A 20,783-nucleotide genomic window follows, 5' to 3' on the forward strand; every position below is an offset into this window, starting at 1 on the left:
TGCTAATGCAGCCGTTCGGGCAGACATCGCGGAGCTGACTACTCAAGTTAATCTCTGCAAGCAAAGAATGTCAGACTTTGAAGGGCACCCACACCGCAACAATTTACGTTTTGTTGGCCTGCCTAAGAAAGCGGAGGGCTCTAGCCTAGAGGTTTCCCTGGAATCCTGGCTGATAACGACATTTGGTAGGGAGGCCTTCACCATACAATTTGTAATTGAACGAGCTCATAATCTTCCTGCACAGCCTCTAAAGCCTGGGGCTCCGGCCCGCACATTCATAGCCAAGGTGCTGCATTATCAAGACAGATACTGTGCTTCGCTTGGCCCGGATCATGGGCCCTCTGAAATTCAACAACCACATTCTCTATTCCCTGACTTTGCCGTTGAAGTTCAAAAGAGCAGAGCCCAATTCACCCTAGTGAAGCAAAGACTCCGGGACCTTTATGCAACATACAGTTTTTGAGTATCTTAATTCTCCAATATGTATTTGCTTGAGATGCATTGGTTATAACAGTTCTCTTTTGTTAGAAGTACTCAATTTGGGTCTATACAGGTTGCCCCCTATTCACGGTTACATGACTCATGACTTCGAGTGGAGTTAGGGGTTGAGGGACTGAGATTTCTCTCATAGAATGTAAAGGGTCTTAATGACCGCATAGAAAGTTCCTTGGTCCTTGCGCAGTTTAAAAAATATAATCCTGATATAGCGTGCTTAGTGGAGACTCATCTGGTGGGGGGGCAGAGTTCTGGCCATTAAGAAATCTTGGGTTGGTTGGACCTACCATTCAGTTTACTCAACACACTCACGGGAGGTTTCAGTACTAGTTAGACGAAATTTGCCATTTGTATTGGAGCAGGGTACTCGAGCCCTAATAGATAATTTCCAGGTTACATTCTTGGCCATCTATGTCTCCTCTCCTTTCAGTTCTGAGGTACTTAAGCAGGCCTCCAAGTTTATTGCAGTCTCCCCTCATGCTCCAGTGGTGTGTATGGGGGGCTTTAAGGCAGTTGTGGATGCCAGGGCTGATAGGTGGAGTGAGACGCCACAGGTGGTGGGCAGTGGTCTATCCCTCTTTGTTGAGTTGATAGTGGATATGGGTTTGGTAGATATATGGAGTGCCCTCTTCCCCACCAGCCAGACTTTTTCTTGTTATTCCTCTTCTCATAACACATTCTCCCGCATAGACTTGGCTTTGATTTCTAATAGACTGGCCCCCTTGGTCACAGAGGTCCGCTATCTCTCTAGGGCGATATCTGACCACTCCCCTGGTCCGATTTTCCAGAGAGGAGTTAAGGATGGAATGGGAATGTGGTGCTTTAGAGCAGGTTTACCTCTCCACACGTACATCTGAAGACCAACTGGTCTGACTCCACGCAGAGAAGGCATAGAATGATCACTTGGTGGACAAGTCCTCCCTTCAACTCCTCTTCTCAAGGCACGCTGTATATGCGCACGGGGGGTAAATATGGCAGTCTTATGGTTTATCTGGACAGGACTGGGCTACAAAACAATACAATTACTGCTATAATTGATTGGTTGGATGACATACACTATTCGACGGAACGCATAGCCATAGTGTTCAGATCTTTTTATTCCAATTTACCCCTCCAAGGCATATTTTTCTGCAACTCAACTATACAATTATCTGTCCAAGGTGCTTCTTCCTACACTATCTATGGAGGGTGTGGAGTGCCTGGAGGCTTCTATTACTCTGTGGAATGGGAATATTTGTGGTCCGTTATGTATAGATTGGGGCTGGGTTTGGTTGCTTTACTCAGGCACCGACAGCCAGATTTAGTGTTAATGGCCATGTTAACTCCTCCTTTGACTTGGGCAGGGGCACACGTCTGAGTTGTCCCCTCTCCCCAGCCTTGTTTGCCATAGGTATTGAGCCACTGGCTTGCTTAATACGAACTCCTCCTGCTATCTGTGGCCTCAGGGTCGGGGATGGGCTTGACAAAATTTGAGAGTGAGGAAAGAGTGGATGCACTAGGGCAATAAGGATGTACGAGCTGCTGTGTGAAAAGGAGTTAACCACACTCCTATAGTAATATGGAAAGAGGGTATCACTTAGCACTCGAGTACATCAATGGAACAGGTATGTGTGCTGCGCAACTGAGTGCTGAATGGAGGTGGGGGAGGGTCCTAACAGAGTGAGACTGAGTTAGTTTGAGTCTGAATAACAATAGATAATGTTAACGGTGGCGCTGCTGTTAGAGGCAGTGGTGATCAGTGCTGTGTTTCTGGGAAGCACGTGGTCTTGCGGGCTCCTGCCGTGTATAGTGTCTGTTGTGTAATTACCTTAATAAGAATGAGTGCGAGCCTGTGGTAATAACACTAGTAGAGCGGTGGTAAGGTGGTCAGTTGGCATCAACGTGCTGTGAACAGTGTTTTAGAACCTGTCTTAGTGATGCGCAGCGTGGGTGGCAAAGTACCTGAAATGGTGAGGATATGCACCAGTAGGTTTCGGGAGGATGTAGTGTTGTGTGAGCCGGTGTACAGAGTGACCGATCAGGATGTGGAGTTTAGGGGTCCGTCCCCGGGTTGTCTTGCCGGCGATGTTCCTCTCGAGAAGTTCCGATTGTCCGAACTGTGTTCTGGGCCCGCCCCTTGTTGACGATGTGGTAACACTGTTTACCGTGTGGGGTGTTCGCGGCTGCGGCTCAGGAAAGAATAACAAACTACATGGTGATGTACCGTTTTAAATTTATTCCCAAATAAGAAATAACATTTACAAATTTCGCAGGAACAAAAGCAACAATGGGTGGTGAGTTAGGTGGAGACCTCCGACACGTTTCGTCCTTATACGGACTTTCTCAAGGAGTGACAAAATTGCATTATATGCAGATGACATGCTCCTGTTTTTTAGAGATTCGGGAGTGTCCTTGACTACACTGTTGTGTCTGGTGGAGGAGTTCAGTGATTTTTTAGGCTCTGAGGATAAATTGGTCCAAGTCTAACATATTCCCTATCTCTGGGGAGATTCCAGCACGTCCTGCTACCTCCCATTCTCTCCAATGGACACTTAAATTTAAATATCTAGGGATATGGTTCACGGATTCAGTTGCTGATTACATACCACTGGTTATTGACCCTGTGATTAATTTTCTTTTGGCCAAGACTTCTACTTGGACAAAATTGTCCCTATACAATCGGGTAGAGTTAATCTAATAAAAATGGTTCTCCAGTCAAAATTCCTGTACCCATTGCACCACTCTCCAGTATATCTCCCAAGATTGCTGTTCTTCAAGATTAACAAATTCCTGTCCTCTCTGGTTTGGGGCGGGTGAGAATCAGGTTAGCCACTCTTGTGTCATTCCCAAGCTTCTGGGGGACTTACTCTTCCGGACTTTCGGGCCTACTATCTAGCTGCACAATTGATGCATCTGAAGGGATGGTTGGGGGTTTCCCCACCGGCCACCCTTGTCAGTTATTTGGCTAGGTAGAAAAGTCTTGAGTGCCCACCTGTCCAGACCTTGTTGGGTACCCGAGTTTCGAGAATTGTTCTACCGCTACTTAGGCAGGCCTTGTTTGTATGGAATGCGCTTCAGGGAGTGATAGATACAGTTGGGATAGACCCTGATACTCCAATCTGGGTTAATTCCACCTTTCCTGAGTTGTATAAATTGCGGCAATTTCCCCGATGGCGTGCCTCATCCATGTGTCAACTTTATTGGAATGGTGTTTTTAAATCCTTTGCGAAACTGCAATCAGAATTTTCGCTCCCAAACTACTTATTCTTTGCTTACCTGCAGCTCTGACATGCCCTGGAAGCCCAGTTTGGCAGAACTCCCATTACCTTTGGCATTGCCCATCTCCTCTCGCTTCTGGGACAGGTGGGCACAACCAAGACCATCTCCATTCTATATACCAATGTCCTTCCCCTTCTTGCTCCTGATGACCTGGGTGAGCTGCAGATGAGGTGGAAGATGGACTTGGGCCCCTTGGATGACGACAACTGGAGTGCCATTCTTGACAGTGCTAGGAGGCCACCTCCTGTACCAGGTTTAGGCAGGTGCAGTATATATAATACAGAGAGTCTATTACTTCCTGCACAGGCTGCACCAGATGGGTGTCAGAACTAACTTTATGTGCCCAAAGTGTGGGGGAACCCTTGCTGATTTCTGGTTCCTCCTTTGGGACTGTCCTGTCGTTGGGGACATTTGGACGGAGGTGGTGGAGGGGATACGTGTTACAGGTGTAAGGATCCCTTTGTATTTCCTAAGACTTGCGTGTTTGGCATTGGAGTGTATTTACTATTGGGTAGGAATGCAATCGGATACCTCGCCAACCTCTTTGTATTGGCTAAGGTTATTTTTGCCCAAAAGTGGATGGCTGGTGATGGGCCCAATTTTGCTGCCTGGGTAGCTTTGGTAAACGAGGCTGTGGGACATGTGCGGTTCACCTACCAGTCCAGAAACAATATGCCTAAGTACTATAAAGTCTGGTCTAGTTGGGTGAAGTCTAGATTTGTAGTGAGATCGCTAGCGGCAGATTTTGATCCAGCATGAGTACCCCCCTCTTCCTCCCTCCCCCCTGCCCTTTTTCAACAATATAAACCTACTTCTGGTGTATATGTCTCTATTGGATAACTGGTTCCTAGGGTTTGGGGGCCATGGTGCTTGGTGGGGCTAAGAGGGGAAGCTATACCTGAATTGGTCAAATGTTATATTGGATATTTATTTGAACTGTGTGTTGCATATACAATTAATGATTTATATATATATTACCGTGCAGAGTTATATACTCAAAATAAATTGAACTGTTTGCTAAGTTATTTATGTTGTATCTGTATTGTTTTGAAAATTTTAATAAAAATAATTGATTTTAAAAAAACAAACAAAAACGAGATGAAGACTGTGGGAAAGCCTGATTGCAGGTAGTTATAAGAGGGCGGGAGGGTGAGTATTTTGAAAAGAGATTTGAGATGTATGAAGGGGTGGTGGTGTTAAGGGCTTTATAGGTAGGGCTGAGTAATTTGTCTCCCTGTGTCCTCCAGAATCCAATTCAATGTATGGATTTACATAGTGGTGCAGCAGATGTGGAATGGTGAGAGAGGAAGATCTTGCAGCAGCATTTAGGATATATTGAAGTGTGGAGTGAGGAATGCCAGAAAGCAGGGCATTTCAATAGTCAAGGGAGATGATGAGAGGATGGTTAAGAGTTTTGGTAGCATGTTGAGTAAGAAATGGGTGTATTCTGGCAAAATGGTTTTAAAGTGGAATCAACAGGACTGTGCTCAAGTCTGGGGGGCATTCAATTAGCAGTGATGTTCCTGAGAACATTGCGAAAGTGTATTTTTATTGTTGAAAATCAGTGGAGAGTTCTTGTAAAAATACGGCAATCACAATGTTCTGAGCAACATCCCCCTGGATGTGAAGAATAAAGCAGGTGACAGAGTGAAGAGTTATACCAAGGCAGCGGGCTTGGGTGACTATTAATATTGTGGTATTAACAGTGAGTGAGATTTAAGGGGAAGATCAGCGGCGCACGGAGGATTGTCGGGGGGGGGTTTCTCCCCACCGACCCAAAAAAAACAAAAACGAGAGAGAGCTGCGGCGGTGCTGTATACAATACAGCATCGCCGTGGGCGCTTCTTTGACAGCGCCGCGGCTGCTGTATAGGACAGTGGCCACTTAGTTAGCGCAAGGGAGGGGGGTTTCTAGAGACTCAGAAACCCCCCCCTGTGGGCGCCACTGCAGATGGTTATTCTGGCAGGAGGGAAGATCATAAACTCTGTTTTGGATTGTTGAGTTTTAGGTACCTTTTGGAACATCCATGTGAAGACAGTTGGTTACACAAGCTAGTACAGAAGGGGAGAGGTCAGGGGAAGACAAGATAGATTTGGGTGTCATCAGCGTAGAGGTGGTACTGGAGGCCCAATGAGCGAATTAATGCCCCAAGAGAAGAGGTGTACAATGAAAAAAAGTAAAGGGCCAGGAACAGAGTCTTGTGGGACCCCAACAGATAGTGTGAGTGGAGGGAAGGAAGTACCAGAGGTAGAAACACTACAGGAGCGGTTTGCGGTAGAGTGAACCAGGGAAGAACTGTGCCACGAAGGCCAGTGGAGTGAAGTGTGTGTAGGAGAAGAGGGTGATCAACAGTGTCAGAAGCAGCTAAGCGGCCCAGAAGAATGAGTATGGAGAAATGACTCTTAAACTTTGCAGTAAGTAGATCATTGATCACTTTTGTGAGAGCAGTATCAATGGAATATTGGGGGCGGAAGCCTTATAGCAGAGAGTTGAGGTTGGAATAAGAGTAGAGAAAGTGAGACTGGCGTTTGCCTCCAAACTACTTGAGCGATTGGTGCGCAAAGGAGAGGAGATAAATATGGTGGTAGTTGTAGAGAGAGGCTGGATCAAGAGATGGTTTTTTTAGAATTGGTGAGATATGCCCATGTTTAAAGGAGGATGGAAATGTGCCAGTGGAGCGTGACAGGTTGAAGAGGTGAAATAGAGGTGGGCATGGAGTGAGTGGAGTAGTTGGGAGGGAATAGGGTCAAGGGGACAAGTTGTAGGATGAGATGAGTGTAGAGACTTCGTTTTCAGTTGCTGGCGAGAATAAATAAGAGTGGGTGGAGCGTATGGAATTTGGCATGAGGAAGTATTTTATTGACTTGTGTCTTCCCCCCCCCCCCTTCCCCTTCAGTCTTGAAGTAGATGGCAAAATCATGGACTGTGAGGGAAGAAGGGGGAGGAGGTGCAGGTGGGCAGAGAAGGGAGTTGAAGGTAGCAAAGAGATGACATGGGTTAGAAGACTGAAGTTCACTTAACTAAGTCTGTATAGCAAGTGGTCTGTAATATTCTACTGACCAGTAGTCGAAAACTGAGGAGAGCCACGTATAATGCGTTTGAGGTTCATGTTACCTTTCCTCTGTTGTCCGCTCCTTAAAGTTCATTTACACAACCTGTGTAGTACATTGGTATGTAGTTGGATGATCACTAGATGTCTTACTACTTGGGCTGCATGAAGACTTCATGCTGGTGCTCTGATCTTTTTGTGATCTGAGGATACTCCACAGAGAAATTGTGCTGTCCATTTGTAGGACCAATGGATGCTTGAAATCCCTCTGAAAAATATCAAATTGTCAACCTCCGCTTTTAAAAAGAGATAATCGCTGTAGTAGTGGTTACAGCTCTCCTCAGGCATTCCATAAATTAGATCTTGTTTGACTGCATTCCCATTGTCCTAGGTATAAAATGAATGATTACTGTAGTTCTTCATGTGTGAAAAATTGCGTTTTGACATTCAGTTGTTATTTTAAGTAATACAGCGCACATCCTCTAGTGTAAGTCAGATTATCAATATATTTCATAAAACCATTCTATTTATTGTAAATAAAATCCTATCCAATCAAATTGCAAGGCACTTCATATAACCATATACATTCAAGGGTGAAAAAAACAGAATTAAAAACCTTAAATATAAAGTGTTCGATATAGTTGCAGTCCATGAACAGTTGAACCTTATCCAATGTTCTTCTCTGTTCAATCTAACTCTTACGGTACTCACTTAAACCGGAGCCATATTCAGCCTAATGTCTCCTTGCCAGTCCTGATCTCCGCTGCGTTTCAATTCGGTCCTTTGGCATGGTGAGTTGTGCGCACAATTTCCAGTTTGAAAAAAAAGTGACAAATCTAGGACCAATAGGATCGTTTCAACACGTTTCGTCCTGTTTGACTTTTTCAACCCTTGAAATTAGGCTGAATATGGCTCTGGTTTATCAGTACCTTAAGAGTTAGATTGAATAGAGAAGGACATTGGATAAGGTTCCTTTTGGTATATAAATTTACAGGATTTCGTCTATCCTTTGGCGAATATTCATTATTTTATTATCATATGAATTAAGAGACAATTCAATTGTTCATGTACTGCAACTATATCTAGCACTTTATATTTATGTTTTTTTATTTCGTTCTTTTACCCTCAAATGTATATGGTTATATGAAGTGTCTTGTAATTTGATTGGATTTTATTTACAATAAATAGTGGTTTTATGAAGTATATTGATAATCTGATGCTAGAGGATATACGCTTTTTTTTTATATGGAAATTTGAATAGAGGGATCTATTTTTGAGCAGCACCCACATGAATAGAATTTAATAGAATGTAATATTCTATTGATCTTAAGAGACTACTAATACAGTGAGTATTTGACTGGTGTAGCGCTGGTTATTTTGTTTTACAATTCAGTTGTAATTTGTAAGATGTTTGACATTATATGTAACCTTTTCCTTTTTATCTACCTCAATTTTGATGTATTTGTGACTTAAAGTGGTCCTTCCCTATGGGAAGATGGCAAATGTTTGGACAGTACCTAATTACATAGGTTATGTTGAAAGACTGTCAAAACACGCACAGTCCCAGCATGCTTTGCCAGTAGATAGCCAGATGAAAGGGGACAGAGTATCTCTTGGTACACCTGTCAAATCGTAACGCAGATGTCATGTCGTGCATAATTATGCATGGATTATGACATGACACAATGTTTATCCTTTCTTGCTTTTGTACGCTTACTGTCCTCACATTTCAATAATAAATTTAAGAAACTGAATGCTCATGCACAACAATCAGCCCTCGCAGTGACATCAATAAACACTTTGCCTTCTCTGGTAAGAGGCTGGTAAGGACAACTGACATTTCATGTTGGGTTCTATTATAACAAGAGTGTTATTAGGCTGTTGAAACTATACTGCATAGTGCGTCTATTGCTATCTCTCAACCCAGCCTCGAAATTTGCGAGGATGGTCTATAGTTGGAGAATATGATGCTGCATCTTATTATGACCTTCAATAAAATGTAACATGTATTATAATATATGCTCCTTAAGCAGTATGAATGTACATGCAGATTTTTCTTGGTTTAAATTTTTGCCTTTTGACTGGTCTTTTTATTTATCGAACGCAGTGAATTCATGGTGGAGGAACATGAATTGCAGAAAGAGAAAATCCAGGAGGATTATAATGACAAGTATTGGGATCAACGTTACACCATTGTACAACAGCAAATCCCTTCTTTCCTGCAGAAAGTAGCAGACAAGATCCTTAGTACCGGTAAAGGGAAATAAGAAAAATACACCTGACTTTTCTGTTTGGAACCCATGTCTATTATATGTTTTCCAGTAAATCATAGAACCAAGACGTTGTCTTGGCTTCTGTATAGGCTTCTGATCGGCATTGTAATTTTTTTGTTGCCCAGGTAAATACCTGAATGTGGTCAGAGAGTGCGGCCATGATGTAACTTGTCCAGATGCTAAGGAGATTATCTACACACTTAAGGAACGTGCCTATGTCGAGCAGATTGAGAAAGCTTACAGCTATGCCAGTAAAGTGCTCTTGGACTTCTTAATGGAGGAAAAGGAGTTAGTGGCTCATCTCCGGTATGTGAACATACAAAAGTATTAATGCATACAATTTTTGGGTTTGATCATGTCAGATCTTTCTTGTGTTTTGTTGTTATTCTAAAAAATAGATATCTTATTCCCATAAATCAAATTTGGTATAATCAGTGTGGTAGTGTAGGTTAAAACAGAATTTTAAGAATTTGGAAGTGGTGGGAAAAGTGAATGTAGACTGATTGAAAGCTATTTTGTTATATGTTCCACAGTTGTAATAGAACTGGTTTTATTAATATAAGCTCTTACCTTAGTTAGTATGCTTCCCTACTGGTCTCCAGATTTTTTTTTTTTATCTTTGACATGCTTGATTTTAGTCTGAATGTATTTCTTTTCATTAGCTAAACCCATACAACTGAAGACTCAAAAATGTGTGTAACAAATATGCAATGTCTTGAAAAAGCACTTGAGAATCTCACAGCCTAGATTGTTTATAGTTTAGAATTGGAGTTTCAGGAGATCACAAGACTTTCTGTCACACCTCTACCTTATCTTCTATGTGGCATTTTATAGACGAGGATTTTTTACAAATTATTTATTTTTAGCTAGTGCCTCTTTCTGCAACCTTTTTATCCTTGCCTTTTATGTCGAATAGCTTGCAGGTTATTTTCCATCACAGCCATTGAATTCTGTAGCGTCCTGGTTGGCCTCACAGTAGCTTCTCTAAGTTCTTTTCTTGACCAGTATCTAAGTTTATGGGTACAGCTTGAACAAAAAGTAGTGTGGCTGTAGTGTGTACTTCTTCCACTTCTGTACAATGAGTGTTCATGCATTTGCATGAACCATTCCCTTATAATCATATCTCTGACTTGTTTGGAGTTATTTCATCTTTTCTTTTGAAGCTTTTTATTCTTGTTTTGGAAAGTCACTATCATGTTGTGGGACCTCACAGAGAGAGTGGTATTTATATTTACCAAATAATTGGTTACACATATGGAGCTAATTGGCACCTTTTGTGACTTGAGATAATGTGTTTACATTTGGACTACAAGGGGTATGCATATTTACATTTTAATCATTTCTGTTTTTCATTTTTAACAGTTTGTGCAAAGGTTTTAAAATGTTACCACATGCTACTTGATAATTTGTAGATCAGTGTTGAGTAGGGTGATTCCAAAAAATCTTTGTTTGAAAATGACAACCACCAACCCACCAAAATGTAACATTATGTGAAAAAACATGACCGTAATTTTTATTTTGAAATCATATTCTATTTAGAAATTGCACAACTCAACCAAAGTTTATAATATGACAATTACATTTCGATAATGCAGAACGGTAATTTGTTTCATAGTATACTAAATTATTTTTTTTTTTTCATCAAATATTTTAAACAATCACCAAGTTTACGTTAGTCACTTTGATAATGATCTCTTGATGGCAACAGTTTTTGCTGGCGTGCAGAACTTACTGTGATGCTCCTCCACGACTTGCAAAAGGAATTTTTTCTGTTCCTCGTTTCGTCTTACTGAAGCATTGAATTCTTGGATTAGCGCCACACCTCTCTCCGCAAGATAATTTACCACCTTCACTGAGTCTGCAATCTTCTGATTGTTTTGGTATGATTCAAGGTTTTACCATTCCGCCTGGTTATACTCCAAGAATTCCTCAGACAGACCAAGAATTTTGAACAAATTCAGCGTTGATCTTGTGACGAAGTTGTGTAAACTCTTTGTAGCTGGCTGAAGGACTGGTGGAATACATTTTAGAGGATTGTCGGATCCATCTGAGTGTTTGATGGCAGCAGCCATATGTTTTTGGTTTTTTTTGGGGTTTTTTTTTTTTCCTGTTGACACTTCATCAAAAAAACTGAAATCGACCAGTGTTTCTGAAAGACACCATTGATGGTAGTTAAATGCCCTTTTGGCTACCATTGCAACTTCTTTGTTTGGATACACAGAGAGTGCATGTAACAAGGCAAGGTCATTCCTTGGAGCTGCAGTTGGTGATGAACTCTGGAACCAGTATCTCACATAAATGGCAGTAATGAACACACTAACTTCCTGCAGATGATGCCAAACTTTGTCACAGTACCATATCCCGCGAGTCTTCCGTGACTTGCTGAACCCTGGCTGCTTTGGATTGTACTGGTTGCGGAACAGCCACATCTTGATGGAGTAAATGGCCCGGGCCATCTACCGAGCCCGATTGGATAGTTCCAGGAAATATTAAATGTACTACACGTGGAGGAATGCCTCCCCAAAAAAATTATGGTGAGTTCCAATAGCTCACGGTAATCCTCTCTTGGTTGGGATTTCTACAAATGAGCAACTGCAAACTTAATGTCATCTTTCCAGGGAGAAACCACAGCTGATGTCTTCATCTTCAAATGCTGTGCTGAATGAAGCTTGATCGATTCTAGGCCAAAAGCCTCGGAAGAGGACGAAAAGCTCCATGTTTGGAGACTTAGAAACATCATGGATACTGAAGACCTTTTTCAGCATTTCAGAGATGTGATGTCAACAAGCCAAATTTAGTAGTGGTCGGCCAAACTCAGACTCTAGCAGCACACATACTCCACCTTTCACTCCAGTGTTAGATGCTGTGGCATCAAAACATAGCCCTTGGATGTTGTCCCGCAATCCCCACTCATCTATGGTTTCCACCATTTCCTTAGCCATAGTTTTTGTTGTTTAATCCTGAACTTTCTGAACTGAGAGCAGCTTTATTATATTCTGTCCTGAAACCAGAATAGGGAGCCTGTCAACCTATTTGCGGCCAGGACCTGGACCAGTGAGATTATCCATGATCTTGCCATTCCAGTGTAGAATCCGTGGTACATTTGGTTGAAACATGGCTTTCATCTCACTTGTGTAAGCTTCTCAATCCTTCATTCTTGCTCGCCGTATAGCGATGGGGCTTAAATTAAGCTCTTCTACATCCGGCTGAAATTTACTCGTGGCACCTATTGAGGAAAATATGTGAACAGCATTTTGATCGCTGGTTTTAGTCCGATCGAGAGCTGCAGAGACTTCTGGAGTAACAATTGTTATGGTTCCACGCAGTTGTGGAGTTTTGGTGTCAGTGATGCATCAAATATCTCTTCTTTGGTGTCACTGCTTTTATAATGCATATTCTTAACATAAATTGTGTATTGGCAAAGTCACTACGTCTGATATTGTGGAAAATCGTACAACGTCAAACTTTGACCGTCTTGTGCAAGTTGAAAATATGCACTGAATAATAAAATATTTATGATTCAATGTCCGTATACCAAGTGGAACCAAATGATGGGTTGGAGAAGTATGAATAAAAAAAAAGAAAAAGGCCATTGGAGATGGAAGCGTCCTAGTTTTGAGGGCTTAATACATATTCATGGCCATGTATAAGGCTTTAATAACCACCAAAACATAGATCAAGAAATGACAAATATTACGTTTGTGAAAAATAAAAATCATTAGTTGCATAAAAGGTGGTAATAACGCACCACCACAGCTATGTAAACAACATGAGAAAAAAGGATAAATAATGTAGTCGTCCAGGTTTTTTTTCAAAATAAATGAAAGTGAATGGGAAAACTTGCAGAACCACAGCTAGTTGATCAAGAAATAATGCAATCAATATTGATTCATGAACAATCCCAAAAATCTTTTTATTTATTATTATTTCTATCCAAAAATGAATGCAAGGAGAAACATTACACATGTAACCACTGAATGGTTTTAGATATATTTTTGGAGGGTGACACCAAAGAAGATGACCACATAAGAGAGGTTCTCCACCCCATATGTTCCTTCCGGTTTTTGTTTTTGTTTTTTAAATTCTCTGCCACAGCTAATATCTATCCATTCCTACACCTCTTAACTCCTGGACACTCACTACCTGACCTTTTTGTTTTGGTAGACTTCCAATTGCTGCCCAGGCAATGACTCCTCCAAGAGGCTGGTGCAGTTTGCAAAAGGCGTGAATTTGTTGGCTTTCTGCCAGGGGCAGACAGTAAGTGACGCACGTTCACTCCAAGCCTTTGTACATGTGCAACAGTTCAAAACTGCAGTCTCTGTGGCCTTAGTGGTGATTAGGTGTTAGACCTGTCAGATTTCTACATGTGGTGAAAATTAGCTGTATATTACCACACAAGCGGCCTCTTCACTGTGATAGCGAGGAGTCGCTGCTGCTTCCACATAGTCTACAGAGCCGAGGCTTGCAAGGTCCGCTCCAAGAACAAACACTAAATGACCTGATGTTGCTACCAGATGGGAGGCTTACCCACTGCCACATATTTATTGTGGTCTAGTGCTGACAGCTTTCTGCCCTACTGACTGGCCTACCAACAACACAAGGGACTTGTATCCTGATAGCAAAGTTTCGAAGTAAATGGGCACATCTGATGATCTGGTGTGCCTGATGTCACCCAGTGAAGCACCTTGATAATACAGGCTTCACATGAGCTTATATGCAGTGTTGGAAATGTTCTCTTCTCCTGGGCAAGTGAAATAGGTGCAGCAAGTGGGTTTCTCAGTTTGTTTGTTTTGTTTTATTGAAGTTTTCACCTTCCTTCATACAGTCCTTTTTTTTTCTCCAGTACCTAAGGTAAACTAGTCATGTTAATCATTACAGTATTATTTTTTTATTTCTCTTTCATCCATCTGGGGGACACTGCTTAACCATGGGGTTGAGTAGGGAGGGGAGGAGTCTGGCACCTAAAGAGTTAACTTTCTTCCTGCTGACAGCATATCCCTCCCACCAATTCCCCACATACCTCAGTTTGAATTGGGTGCCCTAGGAGAAGGGCTGCGCATCAGAAGAGGTCCACAGTGAACACTGTTCACTGCTAATTGTCTGTTCAAAATGTAATGTTAAATTAACAGATGAACGCTGGATCAGGGGGGCTCTGTGCTGCTTGCACTGTGGCTCCTGTGAAACTGCAGCCTAAAGACAGCTCCATTCGGATGGTAGAACCCCCCGAATGGGCGGCTACCCTGTCACAAGGGGTTGATACCCTTGTTAAACTGTTATCGAAACCTGTAGAGATCCCATCTACATCAGTGGCTTCTCAGGGTATAACAGGAGGAATGACAGAGGAGTCATTTTCCCCAGGGGTCGGATTAAATCCCTCCCCGGCCCTCCTAGCAGTGGCTAAAGGCCTGGACCGACTTAACCAACTTCTGGAGAATCCCAGACATAAACGTAGTATTAAAAGACGTAGACCAGCTAAGGCGCTGTGGTCAGTGTCTGACTCTGAGACTTCCTCAGAGGAGGAAGGGAAATGGATGGACGATTCAGACTTGTCCATAATAGAGTCAGAAGGAAACTCTAGACACCAGGGTATGGACGATCTGGTTAAAGCAGTTAGTCAGACCCTGGGATTTGTTGAAGTGGAGGAGACGCAGTCCTTGGACCGCTCTCTCATTAAAAAAAAGCGTCTAAACAGGTGGTCAGGTTCCCTCCCTCAGCTGAGTTGAGAGATATGGTAGAGGCCTCTTGGAAATCCCCAGATAAAAGGTTCTCTATGCCAAAGAAGTTTGGCTCGTTATATCCTCTCCAAGAGGAGGATATGACCCGTTGGGAACAAGTGGCGAAGGTGGATGCGCCTGTGGCGAGATTGGTTCGCCAGACCACACTACCTGTACCTGGGTCAGCGGCCTTACAGGACGCGACCGACCGTAAATTAGAATCCCTGCTGAAGTCGGTCTTCTTGGCCGCCGGTACTAGCCTCAGACCAGCACTATCTGCTACCTGGGTAGCTAGGGCTATGGAAGTCTGGGCAGGGCAGTTAGAGTCCGCTCTGCAGGATTCAGATCTTCAACCTCTGGCCATGCAGCTGAAGGAAGCAGCAGGCTACGTATATGAAGCGGCCCACAATTTGGCCTCCATGTCATCGTCTATTTCGGCTACAGCTATAGTAGCTAGAAGGACTTGGAATGCGGATTCAGTGTCAAAAAAGGCGTTAGAATCCATCCCGTATACGGGTGGGAGGCTATTTGGTCCAGAGTTGGACTCCTGGATTTTACAGGCTTCAGGGGGGTAAGAAGACGTCCTTGCCTGTAGATGCTCCAAAACCTAGGACTAAGCCTAGGTTTAGCTCTTTCAGACAGCCTTTTTACGGGGGCGGGTCTGTCAGACGCCAGACTACCAGTTCAGGGGCCGTTGGAACCAGGAGACAGTCCCGTAGAGGAAGGTCATCCTTTGCCCCTGCAGCAGAAAAGGCCCCTTCTGCTAAGCTGCCGGATAGACCAGCAGCATGACTACCACCCGCCTCTGGTCACAGAGGGTGGGGTGGGGTGGGAGGACGACTGCTTGGGTTCGCCCAGCAGTAGACAGAGTCCTCGGCGGACGGGTAGGTCCAGGATATCATGATAGAATCATGGGGCCAGTTCGTCTCAAGTTTTCATTAACTGTATTCCTCAGTGTCCTTAGTCAAGACAGAGAGAGCTCATGGCTGCCGATTGGCTTAGTTTAAACAAAGCTATACAGGTTTGGAGGTACCAGAGAAGGAAAGGGTTTTAATCAAACCCAATTGTGGTGCTGAAGCCAGAAGGGTCGTTCAGTCCGGGGCTGAACCTCTGGAGTGTTATAGGGTCACAGGGAATCCTTTGTCTAAGAATGAGTTTCTTGGCACTAGTAAGGGACTTAGCACGCAGCAGAATGTTTCCTCCACAGGACAGGTTAGGGTCCCTGATGGAGTGGATAGGCAGGGTCCTGTCAGGCAAGAAGCTGTCAGTACCCAGGTCTTTGGAGCTGCTAAGAAAGATGGTGACATCTTTCGTGACCCTACCCTACGCATGGATCCACCCCAGATGTCTTTGGTGGGACATTCGGAGGAAGCAGGCAGGGGCCTTCTTTTGTTGGAAGTACCAGCGGAGGAAGTAGGTCCTCAGCGTGTGGTTGTTGGAGGACAACCGAACAAAAGGCAGGGAAGTCCCAGAGTTCTGCACAGGATCAAGAGATCCACTGACAGTGCAGTGGACGTCCTAACAATGCCAGTCTTTCTGGTAACTCCAGTAGGGCTACGGAGCCATCTACTGACCCTGGGACCGTTCTTGCATCTAAATCTGAACCGGATGAATTTGATGGCAGAGCCTTCGAATCCAGTCTGTGGAAAGCGAGAGGGTTCTCGGGGGGTGTGGTGGGCACCCTCCTAAGTGCCAGGAAGCCAGTTTCGGCCAGGATCTGCCATCGCATCTGGCATGTATATATAAAATGGTGTAAGAAGAGGGCTTACAATTCTAGATCCTTTGGTCTGGCTAGATTTCTGCCTTCTTACAGCGTGGTTTAGAGGCGGAGCTTAAACTAGGAACCTTAAAGGTTCAGGTATCAGCTTTCTCAGTGTACTTCCACAATAAAAATGAGGACAGAGCAGTTTAAGGACTATTCTGTCCTTTCTCCCTAAGGTGGTCTCAGGTTCCATATTAATCAGGAAATAGTTGTTCCAGTGTTCAGAGAGGAGCCTCAGTCTCCTGGAACGTGAACAAATAAATGTTGGACGTGGTGAGGGCATTACGTATATGTGTTATGAGATCTGCAAAGATACGTAAGACAGATTCTCTATTTGTATTATTTGACTTTTCTAAGCGGGGATGGCCAGCATCTAAGCAAACTATTGCCAGATGGCTTACCCTGACTATCAGGGAGGCTTATGTCCGTATTAATCTCCCTGTGCCGAAGCGTATTGTTGCCCATTCTACCCGTTTGGGGCGTCTTGGGCGGCACGGAATGGAGCCACGGTGGACCAGCTGTGCAGGGCAGTCACCTGGTCCTCGGTCCATACTTTTACGAAATTCTACCAATTTAATGTATTGCGTCTGGGGACGCCTCCTTTGGCCGTAGTGTTCTACGTGCAAGGAGATCCGAGCGGTTCCACCCTTCAGAGGGATTGCTTTAGTAAGTCCCCATGGTTAAGCAGTGTCCCCCAGATGGATGAAAGAGAAAACAGGATTTATACTTATGATAAATCTCTTTCTCTGAGTCCATCTGGGGGACACTGCGGTCCCCCCCTTTTTCGTTGTTTTTCTCTTCTCTCCACTCCCCCCTCTGTTGAGGGGTGTATCTTGGTTGATTGGCCTCTGGTCCTAGGGCTTTGGTAATCAAACTGAGGTATGTGGGGAATTGGTGGGAGGGATATGCTGTCAGCAGGAAGAAAGTTAACTCTTTAGGTGCCAGACTCCTCCCTTCCCTACTCAACCCCATGGTTAAGCAGTGTCCCCCAGATGGACTCAGAGAAATAGATTTACCGTAATGGTCCATTTCACCAGCTGATTTTAAAAGCTACTATTTCTATAAACCGTGCCAATTTCTTTAGCGAGATGTTGCCAGAAGCAATGAGAAGGAGTAAGGCATCTCGTAGACCCTGAAAGCCTCACATGCACGCCTCGTTTACATGCATGGATCACCATTTGATATCGCACCTTTTTCAAACATGGGGAAGCTTTTAATTTCCCCAGCAGAGAAAAAAGCACCTGATACGGTGTCCAGAGCCATTCAATAGAGTTATATTGTCAGCCGTAGGTGAGAGAAGCTCTACAAGTTGTAACTGCTGACTGCTTGTTTATATTTCACTTGTTAGGTTCTTTAACAAGTGCAGAAAGCAGTCCCTTGTATAATTTCTCTCAATCTGGCTGCCTATGACATGAAGACATCTATGATTAACTGTTTTATGGGCATCCCAGCAGAGAAATGCAGATGTGTCAGAGGGATGGATGATTTCAGAATAACGCTCCAATGCCAGTCACTTCCTGTCTTACCACTGAGTCCTTAAGAGTTTCCAAAATAAATTTAGTGTACAGTAACCTCCAGTCCTAATTATCAAAGCTTGCTTCATGTGGAAAAGTTAGACTACTTGATGTAATTTAAGATAGAGGCAGACTATCAATGCTGTGGTAAAAGAGAAATAAAAAAGGAGTAAAGGAGTTATGAAAGTAAGAATACAAATAGTCAGTCTTTGGGGAGCAGCTCTGTCCAAATGCCAAAGATCTGAGAATAAAGCTGAACTTCCTGGAATAGAGACATCTTTAATGGGTGTGAAAAAAAAAGGGATTTGAACGTATTAGGGGTGTAAATCAAAGTGTTTATTGGCAGATGGTTCTATAGCAATCCTTTCAGAGCCTGTGCACAAATATAAATGGTGAGAAAAACTTAAGACAGTGGTGTTGAATCAAGAGGGGTATACAGTGAGAGAAAAATCATTGAAACCCCGTTAAAAGGGGTAATAACTGCTTTTCTGCCTTTCAATTGAGTCAAAAGATAAACCACTTGATTTACAAAGTTCACTTCATTCTACTAAAGATCCTTTTTTACCTGCCCAGCATTTAGTTGCTCTCTAATCAGCTAATTATTTTTCCCTTAAGGTCTATAAAACATTACTTCCTCATGGACCAAGGTGATTTCTTTGTGCACTTCATGGACCTGACAGAGGAGGAACTGAAAAAATCGGTGGAAGACATAATACCAACCCGGCTGGAGGCTTTGTTGGAATTGGCCTTGAGAATGAGTACTGCCAACAATGACCCTTTTAAGGATGATCTAAAGGTACAATTTGTAGCAATAGATTACATGTTCTTTATTACACGGGCCCTGGCGGAGGCAGATATTGAGCTAAATATGAGCTCAAACATTGGCCACTTTACATATAGCACCATAATCCGTTTTTATTGAGAAAGTGCTCTCTCTTGCTGAAATATTATTCCGAGAAATTTGCATATATGCCTATTAAACAAATATGGCCGTAAACCATTGACAAAGATTTTCATACTCCATTTTCACAATGGTAAAACATAATTTTAAAGTGAGAAATAATGGGTCTGTTTATATTTTAACAATTGTATGGACAACTGAACAGTTTCATGTGGTTTTTCTTTTGTGTTGTTTTGTTTTTGGGTGGCACACCCATTTTAAATTTGCTCCTTTCCCCTTTTTGTATGTGTAAATCTCCCTTCATTTCATATGTTGTGAAAGATGACATTTTAATTTGTGCGTTAATCTCTCTTCAGATTGATCTTATGACACATGACCTCATCACGCAGCTCCTCCGTGTCCTTGCTATTGAAACTCGTCAGGAGAAAGCCTTGATTAATGTTGATCCAACGGAATTAGCACTTAGTGGGCTGGAGGCATTCTCATTTGATTACATTGTCAAGTGGCCTCTTTCACTAATAATTAACAGGTAGAGCACAATAAACCTACACCACATGGTAACAGCAGAAACAGCCAGCAATATTTGTTCAGCCTGCTTATTTACATTACATTACATTTTTTGCATTTAGAAGTAAAATGAAAACTAAACGTCTATACATAATTATATCAAAACTATGCTCCATTTATATCTTAGTAGAGGGCTAATTGCTTTTAATTTTCTCTGTCTGTATTCTAATAACTTTTCATGATGGTTGGTGTTTTGTTATAACCATGTTGATCTGAGTATCCTTTAACTAGTTTTGTTAGTTTCTCTTTATATGGGTTTGCATTAAAGTAGTAATTTCTCTTTATAACTAGTTCAACCCAGAGAATGTACTCCAAGATGTATTCTATATAACCTGTTCCGCAAACCAAATATATCATTGTAATTAGATATTTATTTTTTACTGAGCATCTGTGAGTGTGTTAGACTGTTAATGGTGACGACATTGGGACCTTAGGAGCATGTGGTCACCATATTATGGTCTACCATTCATATATGTACATCAGATAGGCAGTAATTAATATTGTTTATAAGGAAACTATTCTTGGAAAATTGTAGTCGGAGCATGTACTAGTTCAAGCATTATTAAAATATGTATGTGGGAGATTGGGAGGGTTGAAATTATTTCTTAACTATTGGAGCATTGTGTGACTTTTCTTTTCTTCCTTTCAATTGCAGAAAGGCTCTGACGCGCTACCAGATGCTTTTCCGACATATGTTCTACTGCAAACATGTGGAGAGACTGTTGTGCAATGTGTGGATCAGCAACAAGGCTGCTAAACAGTTCTCGCTACATTCCGCCAAATGGTAAGCTTGACTCGAGCATTGGAGATCTAAAAAAACAATTAAAACTCTTTCAAAGAAGATGCCCTACCGTACTAGAGATTTAACTTAAAATTCCCCTCCTACCAAGTAGCAGAACATAAAAGATACCAGGATAGCAGCTCACTGACATGAATTCATATTTATCTTATTAGCTGTTGCAGAGGGAACAAAGGAATGTGTATCCTCTTAATGGCTCATCCACATGGTCACAGGATCTCTATGCTGTGTTCTTTTGTCAGTGTTTTTCTTGCATTTCATTCAGAATGCAACGCTAGAATGTTCATATGTATGTTTCTTTATAGCAGTTGTTTCAGGCATTGGACCCCTGACACTTATATTTGGGGAGGAGTGGTGTTTACAGCATAATCATGGGTGAACAGCATCATCTTAAAAATAGTTTTTTCTTCTGCTATCGTTTCTTTATTTTGTGTAATGGTTAAAGTATATT

At 42.6% G+C, this 20,783-nt stretch overlaps 1 protein-coding gene across 1 annotated transcript in view; it reads left to right on the top strand.

The window, feature by feature from the left end:
* TUBGCP2 (tubulin gamma complex component 2) overlaps positions 1-20,783 on the top strand; it is an 89,458-nt gene that overhangs the window by 41,572 nt on the left and 27,103 nt on the right. Inside the window, exons 9-13 of the mRNA XM_075217186.1 lie at positions 8,910-9,055; positions 9,201-9,381; positions 18,681-18,861; positions 19,323-19,495; positions 20,189-20,317. Coding sequence (XP_075073287.1) covers positions 8,910-9,055; positions 9,201-9,381; positions 18,681-18,861; positions 19,323-19,495; positions 20,189-20,317 — 810 coding nt within the window. The remainder of the gene's footprint in view (positions 1-8,909; positions 9,056-9,200; positions 9,382-18,680; positions 18,862-19,322; positions 19,496-20,188; positions 20,318-20,783) is intronic.

The sequence above is a fragment of the Mixophyes fleayi genome, chromosome 6 (assembly GCF_038048845.1).
Source record: "Mixophyes fleayi isolate aMixFle1 chromosome 6, aMixFle1.hap1, whole genome shotgun sequence".
Taxonomy (NCBI): Eukaryota; Metazoa; Chordata; class Amphibia; order Anura; family Limnodynastidae; genus Mixophyes; species Mixophyes fleayi.